The sequence below is a fragment of the Bos mutus genome, chromosome 21 (assembly GCF_027580195.1).
Source record: "Bos mutus isolate GX-2022 chromosome 21, NWIPB_WYAK_1.1, whole genome shotgun sequence".
In the NCBI taxonomy this organism is placed as follows: domain Eukaryota; kingdom Metazoa; phylum Chordata; class Mammalia; order Artiodactyla; family Bovidae; genus Bos; species Bos mutus.
This window is the reverse complement of record NC_091637.1, coordinates 26090468-26112096: the sequence shown is the minus strand read 5'-3', so window position 1 is coordinate 26112096 and position 21629 is coordinate 26090468. Positions and strand designations below refer to the sequence as shown.

The window sequence follows — 21629 nt, the reverse complement described above, 5'->3', positions numbered from 1 at the left end:
ACCAATACATCTGTTCATGCAAAAATGTTTATTGGGGCCTACTGTGTGTTGGGCTTCCCAGATGGCTCAGTAGTAAAGAATCTGCCTGCCAATGCAGGAGATGCAGGTTTGATCCCTGGGTCGGGAAGATCCCCTGGAGTAGGAAATGCTAAATTTGTTCCAGCAATCTCATGGAAAGAGAAGCCTGGCGTGCTGCAGTCCATGGGGTTGCAGAGTCGGCTGAGCACTTTGTGTTAGGCAACTCCATTAGTCACTGGAGACAGAAAGATGACTCTACCATCCGACGATACAGACTGGGAACATGGATAAGTAAACAGAGGATTACAAGAACTTGGTAAACCAATAGAAGGGAAGTCAAAGGTACCACAAGGACTCATTGGTGGGGTGCCACCCAGGCTAGAAGAGTCAGAGGCTGGGGGAGAAAGGCAGGGTGCAGGATGAACTGTCCAAGAAGACACAGCTGTGCAAGAGCTCAGGTAAAAAGAGAATGACACGAGAGGGACTCTGCAGGTGCTATCATGGGTGGAATGCAGTCTGCAGGGAGCAAGGAACCAGATCATCTAGAACTCTCTCAATTAGGAGTCTGGCTTTTATCCTAAAGTCAATGGAGAAACCATGGAGTGTTGCAAGTGGTCAATAACTTAAGATATTTGTATTTGAGAAATCCAAGTGGAGGTTACAAGGCAAAGCAGAGGTTGATCTCCGAGCATCCTCCAGGACACCAGGATTGAGCAGCTGGTAGAAAGGCTGAGACTTTATAAGGGAGCCATGGGCAACCAGGGCCCTCTGCAAAAGGGCTCAGACCAAAGGCTCAGGAGGAAACCTACAAAAATTGTCATTGGTAGAGTTTAGGGGTTTGGCGCTTTTTAAATTTTTGGTCATGCCACGAGGCATGCAGGATCTTAGGTCCTTGACCAGGGATGGGACCTGTGCCCACTGCATTGGGAGTCTTAATACAGTGTTTTTCCTTTTCTAATGGAGTTGGTGAGCATTTCAACCTCAATAGGCAGAGGGACTCCATCCTAGAAATTCATTCATTTTCTGTAGCCAAGTGGCTGAGAATGCTAGGCTCCACCAGACAGAACTTGATTGTTACCCTTATTCCACTCTTTTCTAGTTTGTGTCCCTGGGCAAGCGGTTTCACTTCAACATCCTCATCTGTAAAGGAGAACAACTCTTCACACTTCAAAGTGTTAAGGACTGAGAGATGCAATGTAAGGTTCCTCGCATACACAGGGGCTCAAAAGATGTTGGCTCTTGCTTCTTTCATTGAACAAACGTTTATTGAGTATGCTGGCTACCTGCTAAGGATGACAGAAATGAAAAAGTCCCAGTTCTTGCCTGGAAGGCTTCCAATCTGTTAGCCAGCTCCATTCCCAGCCACATGCATCTTCAAGTACCCCAGCCTAGCTCAAAAGTGAAAGTGGTGTTAGTTGCTTCAGTCCTGTCTGACTCTTCACAACCCCATGGACTGTAGCCTACAAGGCTCCCCTGTTTATGGAATTTTTCAGGCAAGAACACTAGAGTGGGTGTTCTTCTCCAGGGGATCTTCCTAACCCAAGGATCAAACTCAGGTCTCCTGCATTGGCAGGTGAGTTCTTTACTGTCTAACCCACCAGGTAAGCTCAGAGCTAGGTGATCTCCAAAGGTGGTGGGCAGCCAGGCCCAGGACTTCTCTGCAGGTAAGGTGATTTCAGCAGCCCCACCTAGGGCTCCTGATCCAAGGCCAGGCCAGCAGTGAATGAAGGGGGGAAAAGCTGTTCTACTTTCAGTAGAGCAAAGATGGTCCAGAACAGCCTTACACCCTACATCAACACTACTCAGAATTAACAAGCAGAAAAGAAAATGACCCTTAAGCCTTGGAATAAAGCCCACTCTTCAAGGCACCTGCAGTCTCTAACTGAAAACTACCCTCCAGCAGCACCAAAAATAAATTTCATGAAGTCCCCACTTAAATTATATGCAGTCACCTGGCACTGAGAGTAGGAAAGACCAGTTCTGATGCCAACCTCCTTCCCTGGTCACGAATTTGTTCAACTCCAGGAACAATAAAGAGTTGGACCATAAGCATGGCTAAGCGCAGAACAATCGATGCTTTCAAACTGTGGTGCTGGAGGAGACACTTGAGAGTCCCTTGGACAGCAAGGAGATCAAACCAGTCAACCCTAAAGGAAATCAACTCTGAATATTTATTGGAAGAACTGATGCTGAAGCTCCAGTACTTTGGCTACCTGAGTTGACTCATTTGAAAAGACCCTGCCTGATGTTGGGAAAGACTGAGGGCAGGAGGAGAAGGGGACGACAGAATGTGATGGCATCAACTCAGTGGACATGAGTTTGAGCAAACTCTAGGAGATAGTGATGGACAGGGAAGCCTGATATGCTACAGTCCATGGGGTCACAAAGAGCTGGACACAACTTACTGAACAATAACAAGAAACTACAAAGATCACAAATAGCCAAAGACCTAAACTAGAGGATTCTCATTGACAGTATTTATGGTGCTTATCTCGAACTCCTGTAATCTGTACTCCCTTTCTATCACTTGTTCTGTATTTTAAGCTTATCTCCATATTCCCAGCTCCCAGGACAGAATCAGTCTTAAGAAATGGCCACTGGAGATGTGTGAAGAGTCCCAGTAATCAACATCCCCTGAGGCATTAATTAATGTCCTATCTTCTCTAAGCAGTATGGGAGCTGTTCTCTTTTCAGCTGGAAAAAAAATGGGCCAGAACAGTGGAGGAGGAACAATTTAGGTTAGGCAATTAGGAAATGCTTCAAAAAACTGAAATGAATTTCCACTGGACACTGCAGAATTCACTTCTCAAAGTGTTAAGAAGGTAGAAACACATCTAGTTTCTCAGCCCTGAGACTTAACAAGGCTCTATTTTGTAACCCACCTTCTGATTATTACCCGTCTACCTACACATCCACCTAAATGTGTTATGCTGTGCTAAGTCACAGGAGTCATGCCCAACTCTTTGTGACTCTATGGACCATAACCCACCAGGCTCCTCTGTCCAGGGGATTTTATAGGCAAGAATACTGGAGTGGGTTGCCGTGCCTTCCTCCAGGGGTCTTCCTGACCCAGGGACCGAACCCGAGTCCCTTGTCCCCTGCATTGGCAGGGAGGTTCTTTATTACTAGCACCACCTGGAAAGCCCCATCTACCTAAATACCTGCTTGCTTATCTTGCTGACATGGATGATGGGTTTTAATGGAAGGACTTTAGCTTACATGGAGAATATTTTATTTAAATTAAATGAGGTACTCTGGAGGTCAAAGATTTGCAAACACAGTAATCTCTTGCATCTGTGGAAGACTGGTTCCAGAACCTGCTGTGGACACCAAATCCTTGGCTGCTCCAGAAAAGGACTTTTATTTTTCATATATATATATATAGTTAAAACTTTTCCCTGGAGCGTTTAAAGTGAATAATCCTCAGATGCCCAGAAAGGAATCAACCCCCATGATACTGAATCCATCTACTTTGTCGAAAAGGGAAGATGCTCTGGTGCATCACAGCAACACCTACATCCTACTCTTCATTCAATGAGTCCTTTGGGAGCCACACTTTTTCAGGTCTGTTTTCTGTAGCCACATAGATGTAACACAAAAGGAAGGTATACTTGGAAAACATCTCTGCTGGAAAACAAACCACATCACAAACTGATTTTATTGAGGATGACAAAGGATGGGGCTTCTGGGTCTGTTGGGAATGCTGTGTGGCTTTGTCATTCCTCTTATATAAGGTGGGCTTCCCGGTGGCTCACTGGTAAAGAATCTGCGTGTAGTGCAGGAGACATGGGTTTGATCCCTAGGTTGGGAAAGTTTCCTCTAGAAGAAAACGGCAACCCACTCCAGTATTCTTGCCTGGACAGAGGAGCCTGGCAGGCTACAACTCATGGGGTCACACAAGAGTTGGACATGACTTAGTGACTAAACAATATGAACAACATGACTCCATCAAGACAGGTGAAATATCAGATGATCTATTTCTGTCAGTTCTATGGACAACTTCTCACAGCATTACTAAAATGCCTACATACCTTAAAATGAAGTTCCAAGTGATAAAACTAGAATCATACGTATGTTTTTAAAAATATTTTTATCATGGAACTTACCGAAAGAACATTTAAGTAAAACCTAGCCTCCAAGCAAACTTTTAGAAAAACTTTTATATCAGAATTCTATCTCAAGGAAGGTACTGGAATGACTTACCCATTCATTTTAGAACAGGAAGCAGATGGCCAAAGTTGAAATGGAAAGGGCCTCAGTAAGCACTAAACTGACCTATGTTTCCTGTAATATCTAACTTCTAGGGGTCTGACATGAAGGCAGGTCTCCTATACCTAAGGCAACCAATGTGTGATTTTTTACTGGATCAGTATCTTTGCCATCTAAAACAGGCAAATTTGGAATTCCCTGGCAGTCCAGTGCTTGGGGCTCCACACTTGAACTGCAGGGGGCACAGGTGGAAAAAAAAAAAAATGGGCAAATTAGAAGGAAGTCAGAAACCACATTAGGTGATATACTGCAATTTTGGCAGAAAAATTTTCAGGGCAATATGCTCATTAACCTTGAATGCATAGAGGCTTCCCTGGTGGCTCAGTGATAAAGAATCCACCTGCAGTGCAAGAGACCCAGGTTCCATCCCTGGCTTGGGAAGATCCCCTAGCGAAGGGAATGCCTACCCACTCCAATTTTTTGCCCAGAAAATTCTATGGACAGAGGAGCCTGGTGGACTACAGTCCATGGGATTACAAAGAGTCAGATACAACTGAGCTACTTACATTTTTTCTTTTCCTAAAAGAGGACTTTTTAAAAAGTCTTCTATGTCCTACTTCAGCAAAAAAAATAAATAAAGTAAGTTATTAGTGAATACTTAGAATAAAGCTTGAAATCAGTAAATATATTTGCTATTAATGAAACTGTACTAACAAACCTAAATAGCATTTAAACACTTCCTGGAAGTTTGACATTTTGAAGAACTTTAGACATCCAACATTTCCGAGAATCTGGATAGGTTTGCCCCAGAGAATAACAGAAGACTTAGAAGACAGGGCTATGCTCTTTATTTGCGCCCTCCTCAAGGACATCACAATGTATTTGCTGTGTCAAGTTACCGGAAGGGTAAAAAAGAAGATCCTTAGGGGAAACCGACTGTAACATAAAGTGTTTCAGATAATATTTTCGATCATCTTGTAAGTGGATAGGACTACTCTGGAGGTCTTGCACTTCATGGGAATTCATCATAAATATTTTTCACAACAGGAAAACCGAAGTACAAATGTTTAGATGACACGTACAGTGAGTAATACCTGCCTACTTCACAAGACTGCTGGAAGGAGCCAGTTACATCACATACATGAACACACATGATAAACAGAAAAGATTGAAATAAACATAGTAAATGCCTAGGTTCCCACAGTCAAGAGCAGAGCAAGGATTTGGCCATGGTGGCTACATATTATCTCCCCAAGCAGTGCTTCTCAAAGTGAGTGTGCCCAGAAATCCATGGAGATCTTGACAAAGCAGATATTACTGGGTAGGTCAAGGGTGGGGCCAAGATTCTGCTATCTGCTGGTGCTGAAGCCAGCTCCCGGGACCACCCTTGTGAATATGAAGGATCTAAAAGATCTTCCTAATTCCTGGTGCATGACTGGGCTTCAAGAACATATTTCCTGAGTATATTGCAAACTTTGGCTTTTCCCTAAAATGAGCTTTGGAATAAGTCTGTATGCTTCATTTGGTTCTGAATAAAGTACTTTACAAACTCAAGAGCAAAGTGTTCTTTCTTGGGCAGCCAAAGAGCTGAAGGGTTGATTTTTAATTAGGTTGTCTGCTAGTTCCAGTTTTCTAGGACAAGAGTCAACAGCATGCAAAAACACAGAAAGCCAAGTTGCCAGTTTACTATTACATGACTTCAGTTCATCTCCAAAGGGAGTTAAGAGAACAAGGACTCTGTACTTGTACACACATATACACACACAAACCCCCAAAAGAAAAACCTGCCAATTCCAAATTGGCAGGAGAGCCTAAATTATCTTAAGTGAAGAAAAGGGCTCGAAATATCCAGGAGGAAAAAAAAAAAAAACCACCTGAGCAAACAAGAAACTTGTAGAAATGCGGCTACCTCCTGATACAGAAGCACTGAGATCTTACAGGGTCCACAGGGAATAAAAAAGAACCGGCAGGCCTTGCAGACTGGGCCTGGGTCAGAAACACCTGGGAAGGCTGGGGGAGACTCAGATTGCTCCACACCCCATGTTGCTGACAGAATAGGCCAGAGGTAGGGCCCAGGATTATGATGGGGATGTTACTGCCAGTCCCTTGATCAAGTCTGGAGCAGCACCCGACTTTCTACAAAAGGAGGAACCATGACCCCCTTAGAGCTGGACCCCAGGGCCTGTGACAGTGGCTGGCACATACTGCTGGTCCCCTGCTCTACAGTTGCTGAACAAAGGCCCATTGTAACTTTCATTTCCAGAAAAAAAAGTGGGCTTCCCTAGTGGCCTGATGGTAAAGAGTCTGCCTGCAATGCAGGTAGACCGGAGTACCATCGCTTGGTCAGGAAGATCCCCTGAAGGAGGAAATGGCAACCTACTCCAGTATTCGTGCCTGGGAAATCCCATGGACAGAGGAGCCTGGCGGGCCCCAGTCCACAGGGGTTGCAAAGAGTCAGACACAACTGAGTGACTAACACTTTCACACTTGGCTATACTTGAGACAGGTATTGACACACATTTACTTAAAAAAAACAAATGCACATATGCCAAGTATGACAATCCCTGACCTGAAGGGGCTTTACAGCTCAATTAAATCAACCCCAATCACAGATACAAGTAACACTTTTCTCCCTGCAGCATCAGATCAATCCAATCTTTAAACCTCTGCCACTGAGTGGAACCAGACAACTCACTGACACAAATGATCCCAAATAAAAACCCTGCTTTCAATAAAAGAAGCCAATTTATTTCACACATACTCATGCAAAAAAAGAAAAAAAAATTTTTTTTTCAATCAAGACAAGAATTTGCCTGTAGGGAACACAGGTACCTGTGTCCACCCTGGAACGCGAGGTGGGTTCCTTCATGGCTCTTCCAGGAGTTAGAATTCTAAGCACCCACGGGCCAGGGGATGGCCTGATGGTGAAAGTACCACTTAGGGCTTCAAAGATTTCTTCTCTAACTCCTCTCTGTTTACTGAGCAAAGCTCAGAAGAGGCTTTGGCAGGCATTTTTCAAATCCTCTGCCTGATCTGCATGTTACCATAGTCACATTCATTCTGGGGAAAAAAAAACAAACAGGTGTTTCTGTTAAAATTAGCTGCTTCAAACTGTCAAATATTTTAGATCCCTATGCCAGCTTTAAAAAAAAAGTATCTGCAAAATAACCAATCAGGTTTAGATGATGCTTCCAGAACTATGAACTCTAGATATTTTTTAGAAACGTGACTAAAAAAAAAAAAACTGGGGTGGAGATGAGGTTGGAGTTCGAAACACATAAACACGTAATTTTTGCATTTCCTAACATCAACCCAGAAAGAGTAACAGAAAAAGGCCAAGCTTAAACAACCATGGAAAGACAGAGCTATGCTTTTTTTCTAGTGAAGTCTTGTGTTTGAAAGCCTTTTGTCCCATTTACTTCGGTTGACTGTCATAAATAATGGCTTCTGTTCCAAGAACAGTGCCATAATCATTTCCTTCTCTTAGGACCATTCAAAGGAAGGTTTCCAACATTCTCAGTCAGGATGGTGCCCATTAAGCCCGTGTTTAAGAAAACTTGCCCTCAGAAGTCAGAAGAGCTCAAGGATAGCTGTCTAAATTAACTTTAGGGTGGTTTAATATGGGGGGAAAAAAAAAAAAAATCAGGCCACTGTGATTTTATTCCTGAAACCAGTATCTCTGCTGCCCTTATTAAACCCAATGAAATAGGTCTGAGATGCTTTCACAAAATCAGGGCTATTTAAAAAACAAGTTTAGCTGCTTGGTACATTGGGAGAAGTGGGCTTCTCAAGTGGCTCAGTGATAAAGAATCTGCTTGCCAAGCGGGAGATTCAGGTTTGATCCCTGGGTCAGGATGATCTCCTAGAGAAGGAAATGGCAACCCACTCCAGTATTCTTGCCTGGGAAATCCCACGGGCAGAGAAGCTCAGCAGGCTTACAGTCCACAGGGTTGGAAGAGAGTTGGACACAACTTAACGACTAAAGAACAGCAGCAATATATCAGGAGAAAGTTAAAATATCAAAGATTTGTGCCCAGCTAACCAAGTGATACAGACACACAGAGATACTGTGCATTCCTCACTCTACTTTCCTGAAGCCTGTTGAAAAAATACAAGTGGAATTCACTTTAAGCCACCTGCTGGATGAAAAATCCTAAACTTTATCTTAGAGATAGAGGGAGAAAAAAAGAGGTCAACACACAACGGAATCTTTGATCAATTTCAGTCGACAGAGATTTCAACTACAAGTCCAAAAATCTTTAATACACAGAAACGTTAAAAGCAATGGTCACTTGGCTAAGAGGAAAAGAAGTTTCAAAATTAATTTGGTGACTAGCTAGTTAACTGCATCCAAGTAGATAGGGAAAGTGTTTTTTTTTTTTTTGGCTTGCACTGTCCTGAAAATTGCTTCTGCAAGGAATGAGTCCAAGGAACAATTGGCAATTCTTTTTTTCCTAATCAGATACCAAATTTGCAGATTTCTGGCTCTGGTTTTATTTTACTATGTTCCATTCAGTTGACTCTTTGTGATCTGCACAGGCTAAAGGAAACATGCAATTATAAATGTCAGCATTACTTGTGGAAATCCAATGAATAAAAGTAAGTAAAAATTCCTATATGTAAGCAGGACTGTCACTGGCACATAGGTTTGGTAGGTTTTCTCCCCTTAAAAGCTTCCTAAACCTGACCAATCCAGACTTAAAGGGCCGGGGGAGAGGAATAAGCATTCAAGGTCATTTTCATCTTTTATAGACTTCAGAAATTTAAATCTACCAGGATCTAAGAGAGAAAAAGAACAGCTCCCTTGACCGCTTTTAAAAATGTATACACTCAACCACTTTACTTCAGAGAAGCTCAAGGAGTGAAATAACCCAACATAGATTTAAAGAGGTTCTACATGCTGAATACAATGTTCTTGTAATAAATACAGTCATTCAAGTAAAAACAACCACTATAACTTTCCTCTCTAACACATCACAGTAGAAAAATCTTTTTCTTTTCAGCTCTGTGGCAACTGCAAAGGTTTAGGCACAACAAATCCCAAGAAAAAAATAAATAAATAAACTGAGCAAATTTAAAGCATGTACTAGTTTTATCCACATAGCTCTCTGAGGATAGGCACAGCAAATACATGTGTTGTTTTTTTCAGTGGGAAAATGTTCAAAAGTTAGCTAGGTTCAGTAAAACCATACACCTCTCCCCCAATATTTTTTTCTTAAAACTGTCTGCAGAAAGGACCCGCTACCTTAAAGTAATTCCAGATTTCACTGAACAAAGCATACAACATACACGCAACCGGGGCGTATCTTAAACCAAGGTCACAAAGATAACCCCTTTGCCTGCCTTCATGCCCTGGGTCTAGAAAGTTATTACCACTCTTTTCAGAATTCTTCCCCCTCCACTGAACACTCTAGAACAGTCTACATTTGTTTGGTTTTCTAAAATCAAGAGCAGTTGGTTCTTGTCTGAACAGACCTGTCTACATACTCTCATTTGATATACAGTACTTTTGCAGGTCCACACACGGATTCCCGTACATGCATTCCACATGGGACTAGCAAGAGCCTTAATCTGAAAAAGACAGGCGGAATACAAATCAGACTGCAGTTAGCCTGAACCCTGTTCATTAGGACAGAAAGATGAGACGGGAACAATGGATGCAAAATTACTTTCCAGGAGAAACTAGAAGACAGAAAAAAAAAACAAAGAAAACCCAAACAGCCAACCTAGCACTATAGGTAATCTAACCATTGTATGTGTCCCCTGCCTTTACAAGGGGACAATTTTCTTTTTTACAAACAGTTCTCTCTTGAATTCTAGGCTGTTCAAATAAGTTAACTCTTCAGGAAAAAGCATAAAGGGGACCCACCTCACTATTAACTGAAGCGAAACCTTTCTAGGGTGCCTTTCCAGGAATGACAGGCAGCCTGCAACATTACACTTATTGAAAAATCAACAATCATTGCAGAAAGTAATCTGAGAAACATAACATTTTAATAGATGAAATAAATACTCCAGTACATGCAAGGTAAAAACTTGACATGGGGCGGGGGGGATCACTCTATAGTGTAAATTAAAAAATAAAACACACACTCACAGTAGCTTTCTCCCCCCATTTGCAAATCACATGGCAAAGTCATACTCTTTCCACACCAAGTATACGCCTAATCCATCACGACTGCTTAAAAAAATAACAACATACAAACAAAAGGTAGCTACATCCATGTCTAAGGAGTGAAAACTGAGGTAACCTTTTAATTAGGGAAGAAAATAAAAGACCAAAAAAGAAATGAACCCATGACCTCCTTCCTGCCCAATTAATAATAAAATTTAGTTGAGGAGTCCCGGAAGGGGAGCTGGGGTAAGGGGCGGGGGTTAACCCCGTAACTAGCAGATGTCACATCTTCCACCTGCTGGTCCCTACTGTGCTTGGGCTGGTGGGGCACAGGGGCCCTCAGAATGCGTGCATAAATGGCATGTATGCATGGCCCTGCCTTCTGGAAGATTCCTCACGAGCATTTAACGGAGCGGGGGGTAGGGGGGAAGCTTCACCGTTGATTTCTTTGGTATAAATGGAAAAGGGCAGAGAATATGTTATCTTCCTTTAGCCTGGGAGTGGGTTGGGGGGATGGAACAGGGAGGGGATGAGGGTGAGGATTGGGGGGCGGGGGGTGCTAATTCACAGAATTGGAATTCACTGGCGGTAAAGTCCTGGGCGAAGACCTCTCCCTTAAAGCCTGAGATAGCAGGGTGCAGCCTTCAGACACGGCGCAGGCCGAGTTCCTCAGCCTCTCCCTGTGGTCCGACATCTTGGCGCCCCCGTCGGGGTGCTGCGCCAGATCCCTGAGGCACTGGGTCAGGAGCACGCAGGCCGACACCACGCTCATGGCGCCTCCCAGGATGGCGGTCTGCACCGCCTTGCCCTCGGCGCTCACGGCCGCCGCGCGACCCAGGAACTGCGGCTCGGTGGCGAAGCCCACCAGGGCGCCAACCGCCTGCACCAGCGGCCCGCTGAAGAGCGCGCAGCGGCTCCGCGCCAGCTCGCTCGGCGCCGCCTTCACCTCGCGCACGCAGGCCAGCAGCGCCGACGCGCTGGTGCTCATGCACTTGACGCCTAGCTTGAACTGCTCACGCGAGAAGCGGTCCCGGGACTTGTCGCTAGCCAGGGCGCACGCGTCCGTCAGGAACTTGAGGTTGCGCGACAGGCCCTGCGACACCTCGAGCAGAAGCTGCGGGGTCATGTCGGCCAGCGGGGTGGCGCGCAGCACGGCGCAGCCTTGCTCCACCTCGTGGCGGCAGCGTGTCACGCGGTAGCGGTCCACCAGGCCCGGCTGCGCGGGCTGCGCGCCCGGCGTGGCCACGGCCGCCAGATAGGCCGCGTGGGCGGAGCACTCGGTCAGGGAAACCACCAAGTCTCCCAGCTCCACCAGGCTGTCCCCTGCCTCCCCGAAGCGGCCCATGTTGAGCTGGCTCTGCACGTCGTGGGTGAGGATGGAGAGCCCCTTGGTGCGCGCGATGATGGTGTCCCGGCACTGCTCAAAGGACTCGGCGCCGGCGCAAGAGGATGCGGGGCCCTCGAAGAGCACGGGCCGCGCCTCACTCGACAGCAGCAGCAAGTCGGCCACCAGCTGCATCTTGCCTTTGCAGTGGTCACAGACGGACACCAGCCTCTTCCGCGGCTGCGACGAGGCCCCACCGACGGCGCTCGCTGGAGCCGGAGAAGCCGCCTCGACACTGGGCTTCCCAGCGCTGCCGCTAGCCATCGCGCCCGGGGGGCACTGGCATGCCGCTGGGGAGCCCGCTACCACCGCCGCTGCCGATGCCGCCGCCCCCGCGGCCGTCGCGACTCAGCTGGCCAAGGCCGCGGTGCCTTCCCCGCACCATCATGCCATCCACCGCCGCGGGCAGAGGGCACTGGGCTGCGGCGGCCGGAGCCCCGGCGGCGCGGAGCGGGCCCGGGGGCCACAGAACGCAGGAGACTCTTCGAGGCGCGGCGAGGGGCTGCAGCTTTCGGCCTCTTGGAGGGCTTGCAGGAACCATGAACAAGGGCAGAGCAAACTCACAGTCTGCGCTCCTCGTCGCCGGAGTGCCAGGAAAGTCCCTTCTGCTGGGCTGCTGCTGCCGCCGCCGCCGCCGCCGCCTTCCTGGGCATGGCCCGGTCCGACTGCCGGGGCAGGGGCGGGCGGGAGAGGGAAGCTGGGAGTTGTCCTTCCTTCCTTTCTTTGAAATAAAAATCCTTTCCTCGGGGAGGAGCGCCGGCGGCGGCTCCAGCAGGCTCTGCTGTCAGCCACCTCGGGCTCGGCGGCGCACGTGGGCTTCAGGCGGCCAGACCCCGCCGGGCGGCACTTCCCCGCGACGGCGGCCGGGGCTGGCCCTCGGGGACGCACGGCCGCCCCGTGGGCATCTCCTGCCTCCCGCTCTCGGGAAGCGGCGGCAGCAGAGCCGAGGGTGTGGCCGGTGCTGGCGCGGCCGAGTCAGTCGGGCGGGAGCCTGCACTGATTGCGCACAGCGGCCGCCCCGCTCGCGCTCTCGCCCGCCCGCCACGCCCGGGCGTGCCGGGCGCCGCGGCGGCCCCTTCCCGCCTCGCCGGTTCACAGAGCGCGGCCCGGAGCCGAGGCGGCACGCCCTCCCGGACCGCGCGCCCCACGGCCCGCCGCAGGCTGTCGGCGCGAGTCCATCCCCGTCGCCTCCTCCTCGCCTCGGGCCCGCAGCGGCTGAGCTCTCCCGGGACCACGGGCCCTGAGCATCGGACGCCGCCGCGCGCGTCTCCCCGGCGGCCCGGTCAACTCAGAAGGTCCCCGCGGCGCTGCAGAGACCCGCCCGGGCCCCGGCTCCTGCCATTTTTGTCAACCTCCAACTTCCGAGCGAGCCGGGAGAAACTGAAAGGAAGGGCGGGGGCCGAAAGGCAGAGGGGAAAACACCCGCTTCCTCTCCCCGCGCGGCTTCACCTCGGAGCACGGCCGTGGGTGCGCCGCCACCCGCTCGCCCGCCGGGGCCGCTGGAAGCTTTTCCTCTTCCCGTCCGCGCCTCGCCCCCGGGCTCGCCACCGCCGCCTCGGCCGTAACCTCCCTGGAGCCTATAGAAATCTTTTGTGTGGCGTCACCGCCTTTCGTTTAAATCCCGCTTCCTCCTCTCGCCCTTCCTCCCGCCCCCTCCGCCGCTCCCGGATGCTTGCGCGATGCGCTGCTCCTCCCCCGGGAAGCTGGGTGGCTGCGGGAGGACGCCCCCGCCCAGCGCGGACGCCGCGGGCGCCGGGCCGGTGGTCCCCGGCTGAGACGCAGGGGAGAGGGCCGGAGGGAGGCCCGTCCGGGCCGGGGGCTCAGCGCCCACCCTTGGGAGACCCGGGCGCAGCCGCCGGTTGGGCTTACGTAAGCTCTCAGCCCGACCCGGGGGCTCCGCGCTTCCTCCCCGCCCAGGGAGCAAGTCTCAAAGGTGGCCTGTTTTCTGGACCGAAGGGAGGACGCTTGGCACCATCGCCGAGTGGTGTGCTGGGGTCCTGTCATCGCGTTTTGTGGGATGTCGATCGGTCGGCCAGGCTCTCCTCCGCCCTTTGTTGTGTTTGCTCCTCTTCCAGCGTGCGATCCTGGAGGGACTGTGCGGGTGAGCAAAGAGCCCTAGAGATAGGTGTCTGAGAAGAGCAGAGCTGGCCGCTGGCGGCTTCCTCCCTTCAGCTCAATAGCCCTTATATAGTAAGAGCGTGAGCTTTGAACCAGCTTTTTTTTTTTCCTGGGGTCAGTCTTCCCCAGCCATGTATGAGTTGTGTGACCTTATACAAGTTCTCTCTCCAAGTCTCCGTTTTCTCCTTTGGAAATCAGATACTGTGCACTGACTGCCTGAGTACTTGGCTCATGAATGTAGCTCTGAGAATTATGAGCCTATACTGGCACAGTCTGCCCTCCCATAACTTATATGTCGTCAGCAGCATAATGGAAGAATAGTGACCAACAGTTAAATAAGAGAAGCAGCCTTCGGAGGTAAACACCCCCATTTTACAGATTAGGAAAGTGATGGTCAGATGCCTTATGCGCCTTCCCAAGGTCAGGAAGATAGCAAATGCGTGGGCAAGGAGCCAACAGCCGACCTCCTCATTTGACCCAGCCCTTGCTCTTCAGGAAGTGCTAGAAGCATCCAGGCTTCCCTCATCCCCCAAACCCACCAGGGTCCCAGGGTCCCCCCACTTCTTAGCCCTGAAACAGGCTGTCTAGGTGCCCAGCCCAGCACAAGCTGGGTGTTTTCAGCCAGTGGAAATGTTTGTTCTTCTGCCCTTTTCTAGAACGTAGTGTCACCTTTTTCCAGCCAGTTGTCACTTTTAACTGGGATGGATGACCTTGAAATTTATTGTCCAAACAGTTTTGAGACTAACTGTGAGACCTGTTAATAATAAATTAACCAGTAACAACAGAGACAAACTTGAATGGTCACCCTGCTTATAACTTAAAGGGTCCTTGTATATCTTCTGCATTCTATATGAACCTACTTACTTTGCAAACTGAGGCCTATAAAACTGCTCATTTTCTAAACTAGCAGTGATTCTGTAGGGTTGATCCTTTTTATTTCTCTATCAGAGAAAAACAACTGGATAAATCAAGGACTTTCCAGGTAACCTAGGAATAGCACCCTGGTTTTAGTTAGTTCTGAAAACTTCTGAGAAAGTCAGACCCTTCCCTTCACATCACAGTTTTTTTTTAATTCATAAAACTGCTCTGGGGTCAGAGGATTTTTTTCCAAAGCCACTTGGTGCTGCCTAGGGTCCTACTTTGCTTCTACATGTGCACTCTCTTTGGTTGTCGTTGTTGGAATTTCTGAATGCCAACAATGATCTGTGATACATAAAACATCCCACTATATTCAGTGACATTTGGTTTAGCTCTTAAAATCTGATGGAATTGGTTTCTTGGCCCTCCTGGCTTCATTTATCACATATGGCACCCCTTCCTAAACAAATCCTTCCCAGTACTGACTACCTTCCTCTGGGTCCCCTTTACTTTCTGTCATCTTTTATCCACTCTACAAACAAAGGGCACCTAGCATATGCCAGGCCCCGTGGCAGGCACAGTTACAAAATAATGTGAGGGCTTGACCTCTTCTGAAGAGTGGAGTCCAAAAAGGGCAACAAGGAAAACAGGTCATCACGACTACACTATTCGTATAGTGCAAGCAGAGTCAAGAAACTAGAGGGACTTCCCTGGTGGTCCAGGGGTTAAGACGCCCCACTGCCAATGCAGGAGGCATGGGTTCCATCCCAGGTTGGGGAACTAAGATCCCACATGCCACATGGTGTGGTCAAAATAAACAAATAGGGAGATTTAGAAAGAAACTAGAATAGAGTACTGTTTACCAAACAGTCCAGTTGCATTCTATGGGACCATGTGATCAGTCCTGAGCCTTGAGATGTCAATGGTAGGGATGTGGGCTGTCTCAGATGGAGGCTGGGGAAAGCCAATCTAATTCTCCACTCTCTTCCCCTGCTGTAACTGTTCAGAAAACTGTGTCCTAGGTGGTGCAACTACCATAAGCCTCGGTGACCATGGAGCAGACCCCCTCTACTGTGTTGAACAGGTCACATAAGCAAAAAGTAAACTCATTGTGGAGCCACTGAGATCCAAGGGTTGTCTGTTGCTGTAGCATGTTTTCATCTAACTTGATTAACAGAGGAAGGCTGGGACTGCCCCTGGATTCTCTGCAGTAAGGGCATTTTCTTTAGAAAACTCCACCCATTATTTCTAATCCTCATTAAAAAATTTTTATTGTTGTTTAGGGCTAAGTCCTGTCACACTCTTTGTGACCCCATGGACTATATATAGCCCGCCAGGTTCTCCATGGGATTTCCCAGGCAAGAATACTGGAGCAAGTTGCCATTTCATTCTCCAGGTGATCTTCCCAACCCAGGGATCGAACCCATGTCTCCTGCATTGGCAAGTGGATGGATTCCTTACCACTACACCATCAGGGAAGGCCTTCTTTTAAAATTAAAATATGCCAAAACAATTAAAAAATTTTTTTTAACAAGTGACTTCCCTGGTGGTCCAGTGGTTAAGACTCTGTGCTTCCAATGTAGGGGGTGTGGGTTCAATCCCTGTCTGGAAAACTAAGATTTCACATACTGCATGGTGTAGCCAAAATTAAAAAAAAATTTTTTTTAATTAAAATATGATGTGAACCAAAGTATTTTTCATTAAAATGAAAACTGAGAGAAGAAAGCTGTAAAGATTTGGGCTGAAGGAGTGGCTAAGGGAAAGCAACTGGAATAGACAAGAGGAAGCTAGAGCTGTGCAGAAAATGGCTTAGCCCCAGCATAATGTCTTCTCAGTGACTGGCTCAAGGCCAACACTTAGTAGGCATTTAATAAATAAGTGAGCGAACAAGATGCAAATAGAAAGCTGACTCAGGATTTGGGGAGGAAGCCAAGGTCAGGAGGGGCAAGATTGTTGGAAGCATGTTTTTCTTCCTTCTTTACCTGTTCTAGTAGGTACATCCTTCTCCTGGACTTTCAGCAGGTATAAGACAACTGGAGAAGGAAATAGCAACCCCACTCCAGTATTCTTGCCTGGAAATTTCCATGGACCGAGGAGCCTGGCAGGCTATAGTCCGTGAGGTCACAAAGAGTCAGACACAACTGAGCGACTGAACACACAAATACAACAGTGGGAGCTTCTGATTTTCTTAAATCCTGGTAAGATATTTATAACATAAAATTTACCATCTCGGTCATTTTTGTGAACGTAGCCACAGTTCCACATTGTTAAGTATATTCACTTTGCGGTATAACCATCACCACCATCTGTCTTCAGAAGAACCTGGCATCTCCTCAGACTGAATTCTGTACCACTCCACAGTAACTTCTCATTCCCCTGGAAGTCACTATTCTACTTTGTATTTTTATAAATGTGACTATTCTAAGTACTTTATTTAAATGGAATCTTGTAATATTTTTCCTTTTCTGTCTGGCTTATTTCAGTTAGAATAATGTCTTCATGGTTCACTGATACTGTCACATGTGTCAGAATTTTCTCCCCTTTTTTATTATTACTTTACAGGATATTTATTTATTTGCATCAGGTCTTAGTTGCAGCATGAGGGATCTACTTCCCTGACCAGGGATTGAACCTGGGCCCCTGCATTGGGAGCTTGGAGTCTTAGTCACTGGACCACCAGGAAAGTCCCTTTTCTTTCCTTACAAGACTGAATAATTTTCCATTGTATGTATCTAGCCCTACCAGGTTTGATATCTAACACTGACACTGCAAACTTCGAACACTGACACTGCAGACTTTATAGACTAACAACCAAGCTGTGTTTGGTCTACGGTGCCACCTGGTGGTCAGTAAGGGGCATTCCCTGCCCTAATGTATCTTAACCTTTGAAGCAGTGTTCCTGTTTTGTTTTTGTGATCGTAATAGTCCTTGTGCGTGCATGCATGCTCAGCTGTGTCAGGCTCCTTGGACTGTAGCCCACCAGGCTCCTCTGTCACGAGATTTCCCAGGCAAGAATACCGGAGTGGGTTGCCATTTCCTTCTTCAGGGCATCTTCATAACCCAGGGGTTGAACCCACATCTCTTGCGTCTCCTACATTGGCAAGTAGATTCTTTACCACTGAGCCACCAGGGAAGGCCCCTGTGGGGCTCTGTAGTCATAGGTGGGCCAATTCATCCTCAGGCATTCTTTCTAACATATAGCTAAACATCTTCCTTAATATCTTCATTTCAATGTCTCTTCTAAAGGAGAGAAATTTGTATCTGGAAAATTTACCCCTACTCTCTTTTCCCCAGATTTAGGGGAAAACAGAGTTCCACAGGTGATGCATGAGTGACATCTATTGGCCCGTGGTTCATTACGGAGCAGGGTCACAGGGTGACAGGTCACTCTCCTTACTCACCAAGTCCTCTTTCTCTCTGGTATACTTTGTGCTCATACAGTAAAACCACCTGGGCAGGATCTCACCTATCCACTCTCATATCCACCCTCATCCCTACCTGCCCTCTCTCCCTCTGTGTGCAGGGCCTGTCATAGCATGACAGTTATACCTGTGTCTTCAGTTTCCAAGATCTGGAATTTTCTGTAGTCTGATTTACCAGGAAGCCCTACATGGAAGTGAAGGTTGCTTTCACAGATAAATTCTCTACCCCATTTCCCTGCTGGTTAATGACCTTTGGATGTACTTCCCAGAATCCTGTAGGGGAGAAAAAATAAACTGAGATCTAGGCTCTCCAGACACCTAACACCAATCATGCATAACTATTTTCTGATTTACGTTTTATTATTTCATTTTATTTTTAATCTTATTTTATTGTTATATAATTCTAATTTATTTTATTACTTTTTTTTTTATTATATATAATTTTATTTTTATTCTTTTATTATTTATATTGACTAATTTATATTCTAGCACATAAATTAGTTCTGTTCAGTTCAGTTCAGTCACTCAGTTGTGTCCAACTCTTTGCGACCCCATGAATCGCAGCACGCCAGGCCTCCCTGTCCATCACCAACTCCCGGAGTTCACTCAGACTCACGTCCATCGAGTCAGTGATGCCATCCAGCCATCTCATCCTCTGTCATCCCCTTCTCCTCCTGCCCCCAATCCCTCCCAGCATCAGAGTCTTTTCCAATGAGTCAACTCTTTGCATGAGGTGGCCAAAATACTGGAGTTTCAGCTTTAGCATCATTCCTTCTAAAGAAATCCCAGGGCTGATCTGCTTTAGAATGGACTGGTTGGATCTCCTTGCAGTCCAAGGGACTCTCAAGAGTCTTCTCCAACACCATAGTTCAAAAGCATCAATTCTTTGGTGCTCAGCTTTCTTCACAGTCCAACTCTCATATACATACATGACCACTGGAAAAACCATAGCCTTGACTAGACGGACCTTTGTTGGCAAAGTAATGTCTCTGCTTTTCAATATGCTGTCTAGGTTGGTCATAACTTTCCTTCCAAGGGGTAAGCGTCTTTTAATTTCATGGCTGCAGTCACCATCTGCAGTGATTTTGGAGCCCCCCAAAATAAAGTCTGACACTGTTTCCACTGTTTCCCCATCTATTTCCCATGAAGTGATGGGACCAGATGCCATGATCTTCGTTTTCTGAATGTTGAGCTTTAAGCCAACTTTTTCACTCTCCTCTTTTACTTTCATCAAGAGGCTTTTTAGTTCCTCTTCACTTTCTGCCATAAGGGTGGTGTCATCTGCATATCTGAGGTTATTGATATTTCTCCCGGCAATCTTGATTCCAGCTTGTGCTTCTTCCAGCCCAGCGTTTCTCCTGATGTACCCTGCATATAAGTTAAATAAGCAGGATGACAATTTACAGCCTTGATGTATACTCCTTTTCCTATTTGGAACCAGTCTGTTGTTCCATGTCCAGTCAGTAGCTACAGATATTAGAAAATTAGGATTCTTATAATATTAATACTTGGCTATAGTAATATAGGGCTTCCCTGGTGGTTCAGCAATGAAAGAATCTGCCTGCCAGGGCTGGAGACTCGGGTTTAATCCATGGATGGGTAAGATCCCCTGGAGGAGGGCTCCAGTAGTCTTGCCTGGAGAATTCCATGGAGCCTGGCAGGGTACAGTCCATGGGGTTGCAGAGTCGGACAGACTAAGCATGCATGCACAGAATGACTAGCTTTATTGCTCCTTTACATGGAGCCTCCATGACCCCCAGACAGACTCAAGCATTTCTGTCCCCTTGTACCTACGGTGCTCTGTGCCTGGCCATTAGCATAGTGTATTTGTAACTGTCTGCTTAACTTTCGCTACCACCCTGTCATCCTTTTAAAAACAGGACTTGATCTGTGCATCTCTGTGACACTGGACTGCCAGGGAAGTCCTATAATCAATTGCATTTTTAAAGTGGTAGGGGATGCACATAAATGCACTGATGCTTCCAAAATACTGATGATACTTTTCTCACCAGCCACCAGTGTATTGCGTAGTCATCAATAAATAATTTAATGAATTCGTTTGCAGTTCCCTGCAAGAAGGTTCTCCATTCCATGAACCAACATCCTGGTTGCCCACAGCTCTTACTGAGTAATGGACAGAAAGTTATGGACCTTTAGAAACCCACAGAGGGGCTCGGCCTGTGTGTGATCATCATCTACAGCTCACAGCTCTTGGATTGAATGCTAGGCCTTTGCTTAGCAGGTGTGTTCAGCCCACTTCCCTTACAACTTGTCTTGGAGAGTCCAGGAAACGAGTTCTTTGGAGAGATTGTAAGTTCTCTAAACATAATTGCCTCTATCTGTGCTGCAAAGTATAGGAGATGTTTCAGATAACACAGATAAAATTCATACCTTTTCCTCTTAGGAGATGAATTCAAATCACTTCCCTAAGTTTTCAAGGCAATTGCAATATTATAGATAATTTTAATTAAGTGTATTATTCTGAGAATTTTTGCTTAGACTTTTCAGTATTTGGGAAGCATCAGTGCATTTTTGTGCATCCCCTACCCATTTTGGCTTCCCTAGTGGCTCAGATGGTAAAGAGTCTACCTGCAATGTGGGAGACCTGGGTTCAATTGCTGGGTCAGGAAGATCCCCTGGAGAAGGGAATGGCAACCCACTCCCGTATTCTTGTCTTGAGAATCTCACAGACAAAGGAGCTTGGCGGGCTACAGTCCATAGGGTCGCAAAGAGTCAGACATGACTGAGCAACTGACACTTTCACTTTCCCACCCCTTTTAAAATACAACTAATTACAGAACTTCCCTGGTGGTCCAGTAGCTAAGAGTCCGAGCTCCCACTGCAGAGGGCCCGAGTTCATCCCTGGTCAGGGAACTAGATTCCATACGCCACAACAATATACCACATGCTACAACAAAAGATCCTGCATGCCACAAGTACAAGATTCTGCATGGCCCCTAAGACCTGGTGCAGCCAAATAAATTAATTAATAAATATCTAATAAAAAATACATGTGACTTAAAATCCCATGCTTAGAAATAGCCACGATATATTTGCAGTTATTTCCCCATATATACATATACATATCATTTTAACACCATAACATTTTGTCATTTAATAATATAAACATCTTCAATGTCAATAAATACACATCTATGACATCACATTTAATGACTTCATTGTTTTGCATTGTAAATGTGGGTTTTTCACCCTACTGTAGTTGAACATTTAGGGTGGCTCCTGTTTTCTCATCTTACAGAGAGTGTTACATAGGATTGATAACAGTGGATAAGTGAAGAAATACATGTACAGCGTTCAGAGGAGTGCCTGCCACATAGTAAGTGCTGTGGATTATGACCATTTCTATTATTTTCATTGTCTATTTCCTCAGAGTCATTCTTGGAAGTGGAATTATGTAGCTAAGAGTTTCGATACATTTCACCAAATTTTCATGCAGAAAGTCTCCATCCCCTTGAGAGAATGAGAATGCTTTTTTCCTGAGTCT

The 21629-nt window shown here is 46.7% G+C and overlaps 1 protein-coding gene across 1 annotated transcript; it reads right to left on the bottom strand.

Annotated features, from left to right (window-relative positions):
- Positions 1–10199: 10199 nt before the first annotated feature.
- TLNRD1 (talin rod domain containing 1) lies at positions 10200–13842 on the bottom strand. The gene has a single exon (XM_070358439.1). The coding sequence runs from the start codon at positions 11988–11990 to the stop codon at positions 10902–10904; it is 1089 nt and encodes a 362-aa protein (XP_070214540.1). The 5' UTR covers positions 11991–13842; the 3' UTR covers positions 10200–10901.
- Between the last annotated feature and the right edge of the window lie 7787 nt (positions 13843–21629).